This window comes from Mastomys coucha, chromosome X (genome assembly GCF_008632895.1).
Source record: "Mastomys coucha isolate ucsf_1 chromosome X, UCSF_Mcou_1, whole genome shotgun sequence".
In the NCBI taxonomy this organism is placed as follows: Eukaryota; Metazoa; Chordata; class Mammalia; order Rodentia; family Muridae; genus Mastomys; species Mastomys coucha.
In genome coordinates this window covers 115,412,334-115,420,141 of record NC_045030.1, presented here as the reverse complement: position 1 = coordinate 115,420,141, position 7,808 = coordinate 115,412,334, and the positions used below count along the sequence as shown (strand labels likewise).

Sequence of the window (7,808 nt, the reverse complement as noted above, 5' to 3'; positions counted from 1 at the left end):
ATGACCATTATATGTTGTTTTATTTTCCTTAGGATTTTGAAGTTTGATATATTCCTAAGCTTACTTTAAAATAGAATAAGAATTTGATGTCTATTTTTGAAGTGTTAATAGAGCTATTTCATATTCCATCAAGATGAAGTGGTTCATTTCAATATCAACTTCTGTGCATCCCACACCAAATCTGGAATCAACATAGTAAAGTTACTGACAGTCATATATAAAAGAATTAACAGAAATGAAAAATGGGCAATATAAATATACAAAGTTTGAACAAGCATATGAAAACACCTTATGTATATAAGTATGCCTATTGATAAAAATTAAAGGAGGATCTGGTAAGATAGCTGAGCAAATAAAGATGCTTTCCTCTAAAAATGAAGTGTCAGTTTCATCCACAAAGGTGGATTATGAGAATTAAACCCTAGAAGTTTTCCTCTGGCCTCCTTCCATATACAAATTGTGGTATGCATATTATATCTTTTCCCATATGCACACATATGTGCAAGAGCAGAACATTCTCCCAAATAATTCTTCTAATTCATGTAGTTATTTTAATTAAAAAATTAAAAATAAAAAGGAAATAAGAAAATAGACTATTTTTTTTTCTGAAAATGGAAAAATTTAGAATACATGCATACTCTTAATGGCAATACAAATGTTATAGCTACTATAGAAAAGATGTTAGTGCCTCAGAAAATTTAAAATATCAAAATATATCATTCCTAATTCTTATAATATAATCAAATTCAAAGTACATCAAAATCATTATGTGTACTATTCTAATTATAACACAGAAAACTTTATTTAAAAAGATAGTGTAAATAATAGCTACAATAAAGATAACCATATGCATATATTTTAATTTTGGTAATATATCTCAGAAAGTTGATGATATTTACTCATAATGAAATAATATACAGCGCGCAGTATGTATAGAAGTTCCAATACAGCTTACCTCTAGGGAACAGCCCATTGACTTTCAGTGATTAAATGGTTTAGCGATCTCTGTGCATGTTCTTTACAGAATACTATTCAACAACAAAAGTCAATAAACTATTAACTATATTAATGGTACATAAACTACCTATGAACTATTCATAGAACATTGTGGTTAAGTATCCAAAGAATTATATGCTTGTAAATAGCCAATCAAAAATTGGTGCATATTTCCTGGTTCCACTTAGATAATAATCTTCTTACTGAAAAAATGTTGTACTGGGATAGGGCCTGCTACTGAGGCCAATGTGTGAGGCTCTCTCTCTCTCCCTGCTACTGAGTTCTGTGATGGGGCACACGTTAGTCAAAAAGGAGGCAAAGTATAAATGAAATATTTTAGAATAGGAAAGAGAAAATAGGCCAGTCAAGTAGAGAGAAGGAAAGGAGAGGAAGGAGAGGAGAAGAGAAGGAGAGAGAGAGAAAGGAGAAGAAGATAGCAATAGAGCAAGAAAGTAAAAGAGAACAAAAAACAGGAAAGAGAGGGAGAAGGCAAGAGAAGAAAACAGAGCAAGAGAGAGTAAGAGGGCAAGAGAGCAAGAGCAAGAGAGGGACAAACAGCAAGAGAGCAAGGAGGGGGCAAACCATCCCTTTTATTGTATGGGGCGTGGCTATCCTTTTTTGGGGGTGAGGCATGCCTGTCTGTGGTCAGATGACTGGGGGTAGGGTCCAGCTAGAATGCTGGGAGCTTGGGGCATTGTCTGCCTGATAGAGCACACATCTCCTGCAGGGGCAGCTTTGAGGGGTTGAGACTGAAACAGGAGCCAAAGACTCAGGAGTTATAGTTGTGCTCCTTCCACCCCCTGCAATCAGAGACTGCCCAATGAGGCTCTGGAGCCCAAGGCCAATTACTCAACAGAGGGTAAGTTGCCTGAACAGACCACTGCCCCACAGTGCCCTACAAAAATTAGTCAAAACTAGTCAGTTAGTACTTTCCAGACATTGGTCTTAAAATAAGGAGATGGTTCTGGATATAATATTCTAAAACAAGTAATCCTTAAATCCTGGTTTTCATAAAACTATTCATTTCATAACTGTATCATGGGTAATATTTTAATTATAGTATTATATTACAGTTTTGAAAGATGAAAACTGGGATATGAGAAAATGAGGAAGAAGTACATAAGTTCTCTTCACTTTGTTAAAATTTTGAGGTTCATGTTATAATCCATAGTGCTGCTGTGGGTGTGTGGGTGTGGTGATTTCTGGGGACTTTGTTACTACCAAAGGCCATGCTAATGTCTATGATGTGTGCTGCAGCATGAAGCCATGTTGATGTCTATGGGCTATACTGCCACTTGGGACCGTTTTTGCTACATATAGCATATACAGCTACCTGAGGCCAAGTTAGGTGTGCATAAGGTTTGCTGAAGACTGTACCCATATTGATATGAGTAGTCTGCACTGTCACCTGAGTCTAAGTCAATGTTCATAGAACATGGTGCCACAAAGGGCCATGTTCAGATCTGTGGTCCTGCTGCAGCTAGGGGCCATGATGATGTCAGTGATCAGTACTCCCATGAGAAACCATCTGAGTCTCATGGCATTTACTATCACCAGAAGTCCAGGAGCCGTGCTCCCATCGACTGTAAAGGACAATGAAACTATGTTCTGCAAAGGTATTGAAGACTGCAGATCCATAGTTAAGAAAGGGAATCATAAGCTTCAGTAACAATATCTCTTCCCTTTCTCCAAAATGTAGCAACCTAGACAAGAAGACATCTAAGAGAACTCTGTTTTTCTTTTTTCAAATCTTTATTAAATTATTTTATTTATTTACATTCTAAGAGTTACCCCTTTTCCTGAGTCCCCCCCACGTGAGTTCTTTTCACCATCCTCCTTCCACCCCCCTCTGAAAGGAAGCTTCTTCACCTGCCCACTGACCCCCCCACATCTCTCCCACCAACATCCATCTTCCCTGGGACATCAAGTTTCCACAGGATTAAGAGCATCTCCTCTCAGAGGTTATTCAAGATAGTCCTCTGCTTCATAAGTACCTGGGGCCAAAAAGCAGCCCATATATGCTCCTTGTGGAAGCTCTAAGGGGTCCAGTTATTTAATACTTTTTCTTCCTATGGAGGGGCAATATCCTTCAACTCCTTCAGTCCTTTCCCTAACTCTTCCATAGGGGTTTCCCAACTTCAATTCATTCTCATGGCCTTCTTGGTGTCCCTCCTGTCTCTCCCCATGCCTGATCCTACCCCTCCCTTTTTCCTCCCCCTTCTCATCTCCCACCCACTTTCCTCTCTTCCTCTGCCCACTCTGATTATTTTGTTCCCCTTCTAAGTGAATTTCAGGTATCCACATTTGGGCCTTCCTTTTTGTTAAGCCTCCTAGGGTCTGTAAGATGTATCTTCGGTATGTTGAACTTTTTGGATAATATCCACTTATCAGTGAAAACTCTAAAAAAATGTGATAAAGATGTTGAAACGTGGGCTGGCGAGATGGCTCAGTGGTTAAGAGCACTGATGGCTCTTCTAAAGGTCCTGAGTTCAAATCCCAGCAAAAACATGGTGGCTTACAACCATCCATAAAAAGATCTGATGCCCTCTTCTAGAGTGTCTGAATACAGCTATGGTGCATTTACATACAATAAATAAATCTTTAGAAAAAAAATATTGAAATATTGTGTTCCACAATTGATAACTTCTGGCAGCAGGTGAGGAAGGATTCTATTATCTTTAAGGAGCTTGCCACTGGAATTTCTACCATACTCTATTGAATATACATACAAAATATTAGACTTATGAAGATTTTTTGTTGTTGTTTTTTCTCCTTTCCTTTTTGCAGGGTGGGTCACAAGGGTCAGGGGACAGGCCTTGGTGGACTGAGAAGCAAAAGTGATCAGGCTGCATTATGTGAAATTCCCAAACATTCAATAAAAATATTATCTTGGAAAAAGATTTACATACAAGTATAGATACCCAATATAACTTGATAATCATTTTTCTTACAACTATGTGAACATATTGTATAGTGTGCTGAAATGGAAAGATATAGGATAGTTAGTAATTGATTGTAAGAGTGACTTAGCCTATATTCTCACCAAGAAAAGTTTGAGACATGACAATACCACAGTAGAAAGAGAGAGAAGGAGAGAGAGAGAGAGAGAGAGAGAGAGAGAGAGAGAGAGAGAGAGAGAGAGAGAGAGGGAGGGAGGGAGGGAGAGCAGTATATATAGTACTTATTGCTATGGTTTTTAAATCACCAAGGGAAAGAGTACAAATAAAAAAATAAAGAGCATAGAAAATTAATACTACTAAAGGGAAACAGCTTAGAAAGGAGCAATTTTTTAGAAGTATTAATAATTTCTACTTTAGTATAGAAATTCCAATTACATATCCTACAAAGATGAGAATGAATTAGATAAATAATTAGATAAAGCTGCCTTACAAAGAATCAAATATGGAAACAGTTTTTTTTTTCAACTAAAGCTTTATTTAATAAGAACACAATTGGGAGAAGGTTGGAATGGAGCTGGTCAGCCATTCAGAGCTCTCCGTGGGAAAGGCTGGGCAGGATAAACTGATTTATAATAGACTAATGGATGAGCAGGTCAGCAAAGCAGAGCCAGGATGCAGCAGAAACTAGGAGCTAGTGATGAGGGGGATTACCTGGGAGATGGTGATGAATTGGAACAATTTACTGAGCAGCGTATTGTAGACCACCAAATCCAGCATTTCTGTAGTGATGCACCTCTGTGTAACTCTGCATTGGGCCTCATTGCTCGCCAGCTCCAGCAGCCTGCTGGTGAGGAACTCCAGGATGGCTACAAGGAAGATGGGCACCATATCACTGAGCCTCCGGGAATGGCTGCCTTCCCTCAGATGGTGTTCCACCAGGCTAACAGCAAAGATTAGCTCAGCTCTGGAGGTGCAGGAGTGACAGCAGCAACATGAAGATCCTCGAAGACTGTTCTCAGTGGTCCTGGGCATGCTGGTCTCAGAGTGTGATGTCACAAGATGATTTGGCTCCACTTGGTTGCTCTCTGCTGACCTGCTGCTGGGTTGTGGGCCTCAAGTCCAAGTCCAATGCTCAACTTCTCCCTTTGAGCTATGTATCCTAGCAACCCTTTACTGGTTTCAGCCCACTTCCATGGGCTCCCTTTGATGACTAAGATACTCCAAGCCATAGCTCTCTAGGGGGTGATGTCATCACTTTGTCACCTTGGGTTGTGCAAGGAGACTTCTGGAAGTCCAGTGTCAACCATTTTGTGCTGCCTAGTAATTCCCTATGATGTCTACTGTCAGCCATGTTTTAACTTACTCAGATAATTACTTCAGCACTATGTTGTCAGTATAGAAATTTGTCCTTAAGGACATCTATTCCTTATACATGCTCAAGAAAAATTTGGCTTGAGAAACAGGAAGAATGTTCTAATCTGATTTACTTTAGTGTTCAAGCTGGGTAAAGGAAATGCTCTTTTTCTTTTTTTTTTTTTTTTCATTTTGTTTCTTTACTTTTCCATGTTTTATTGAAAATAGACTCTTTTCTTATACAATATGTTCTCATTATAGTTACCACTTCTTCTATTCCTCACAGTTTCTGCCACCTCCTCTACAATGCTGATCCACTTCTTTTCTGTCTCTCAGAAAACAATGGTTTCTGAAGACAACAATAAAACATAACAAAATATATAAAATAAGATAAAACAAACCCCACCACACTGAATTTTGATAAGGCAAACAAACAGAAGAAAAAGAGAAACAAAAGAAGGCACAAGAATTAGAGACCGCCTAGTCCATATACTCAGGAATCCCATAGATATACTTAACTGAAAGCTATAGTATATGCACAGAGAACCTTCTGAACATTTGTGTTGTTGACCTTGAGCTTTCTGCTTCAGTCTCTATAAGCTTTACTCAGTTAATTTTTTGGATCTTTGTTCTCCTGGTATTCTCCATCCCTTCTGCCTCTTCTAATCACTCTTCTTCCTCTTCTGTGGGTTCTATGATATCTAAGAGTTTGAACTTAGTGGAGACATCCTATTTAGACCTGTATGTTCTAAGGTCTTTCTCTCATCTGTTGCAGAAGGGAGCTTCTTTGATAATGGATGAATAAAGCATTGATCTATGATATAGCAGAATATAGTTAGGAGATAATTTTTAAAGATACTTCTTTTTTAAGAATCAATAATAGTATTTAGTTTTATTTTAGGTCTCTGGACTATCTGATCTCTGGGTTTTGGTTATCCAATCAGTATCGGGTATAGGTTCTATGGTGATTTGAATCAATATGACCCCCGCTTAGACTCATAGGCAGTACCACTATCAGGAAGTTTGTCCCTTTTGGAGCAGTTATGATCTTGTTGGAGGAAGTGTGTCACTGGGGCTGAGCTTTGGGGTTTCAAAGGTTCAAGCTAGGTCATGTGGCTCTCTCTTCCTCCTGCCTGCTGATCTAGATATATAACTATCATATACCTTTCCAGCATCACTTCTCCCTGCCTGCTGCCAAGCTTCCCACCATGATAATGGACTAAGCTTCTGAACTGTAAGCCACCCTCAGATGCTTTACATTATAAGATAATGCCTCTTCACAGCAGTAAAACACTAAGGCAGTAGTTGGTACTAGGAACTAGAGTATTGCTTTAATAGATCTGAGTATGCTTCTGTTTGAAGGAATTGGGAACATTTGGGGGAATTTGGATAGGAAAGCTTTAAGCAGTGCTTCATTTGCCATACTAGTAGTTTTAGGAAAGACAGTGATGCTGAGAGTCATTTGAACTGTGAAGGCCTTGGTCAAGAGGTTTCATAGAAGAAGAATATTAGTATATGGGCCAGAGATAGTTCTTGTAATATCTTGGCAAAGAATATTGCTTCTTTCTGTCCTTTTCAAAAAAAATGTTTGAGGCTAAATTGAAGAATTATGAATTGACAACTTTAACAGAAGAGATTTCTAGACAGCCTAGCATTATTATTAGTGGCTACAATTATGCAGATCTATAATGAAAAGGAGCAAGCAGAGCAAGGAAAAACACAAAATATAATGTTTGAGAAAAGAAAGGAGCACCAGGAAGTATAAACAGATTAAAGAAAGAGTTATGCTAAGTATATGAAGACTCTAACCTGTGAAGAAGAATTTTTTTTTAATTAGATATTTTCTTTATTTACATGGACATTTCTCCATTCCCAGTTTCCCCTCCAAAAAACAAAGAAACAAACAAAAACAACAAAAACAAACCCCTGTTGTCTCCCCCCTACCCATGCCTGCCATCCCACCCTCTCCCACTTATTGGCCCTGGCATTCCCCTACACTGGCGCACAGAATTTTCACAAGGCCAAGCTCCTCTCCTCCTATTGATGATCAAATTGCAATCCTCTACTATACACATGCTGCCTGAACAATCAGACCCCTCTGTGTGCAGTCCTTGGTTGGTAGTTGAGACCCTGGGAGCTCTGAGGGTACTAGTTAGTTCATATTGTTCATCCTAAGGGGCTGCAAACCCCTCAGCTCCATTGGTCCTTTCTCTAACTCCTTCACTGGGGATCCTGTACTCAGTTCAATAGATGTCTGTGAGCCTCTACATCTGTGTTAGTCAGGTACTGTCAGAGCCTCTCAGGAGATAGCTATATTTAGGCTGGCTTGCCCTTCCTTCGGTCTCTGCTCCATAGTTAATCTCTGCAACTCCTTCCGTGGGTATTTGGTTGCCTCTTTTAAGAAGAAATGCACTGTCCACCTTTTGGTCTTCCTTCTTCTTGAGTTCCTTGTAGTTTGTGGGTTCTTCTTCCTGTATTCCAAACTTCTGGACTAATAACCACTTATCAGAGAGTGCATAGCATGTTTGTTCTTTTGTGATTGGGTTACCTCACTCAGGA

At 39.0% G+C, this 7,808-nt stretch overlaps 1 protein-coding gene across 1 annotated transcript; it reads right to left on the bottom strand.

Moving 5' to 3' along the window:
• Positions 1-2,415: 2,415 nt before the first annotated feature.
• Positions 2,416-4,928, bottom strand: LOC116092327 (histone H2A-Bbd type 2/3-like). The gene is made up of 2 exons (XM_031373660.1): positions 4,608-4,928; positions 2,416-2,604 (listed from the first exon to the last, which is right to left on the bottom strand). The coding sequence occupies exons 1-2, from the start codon at positions 4,926-4,928 to the stop codon at positions 2,416-2,418; spliced, it is 510 nt and encodes a 169-aa protein (XP_031229520.1).
• Between the last annotated feature and the right edge of the window lie 2,880 nt (positions 4,929-7,808).

What these genes read in the sequence shown, in the direction of transcription:
- LOC116092327 (XM_031373660.1), bottom strand. Translation starts at nt 4,928, where the DNA reads ATGCCCAGGACCACTGAGAACAGTCTTCGAGGATCTTCATGTTGCTGC. An exon ending in AATTCATCACCATCTCCCAG is followed by an intron (nt 2,605 to 4,607) that starts GTAATCCCCCTC and finishes ATACCTTTGCAG; the next exon opens with AACATAGTTTCATTGTCCTT.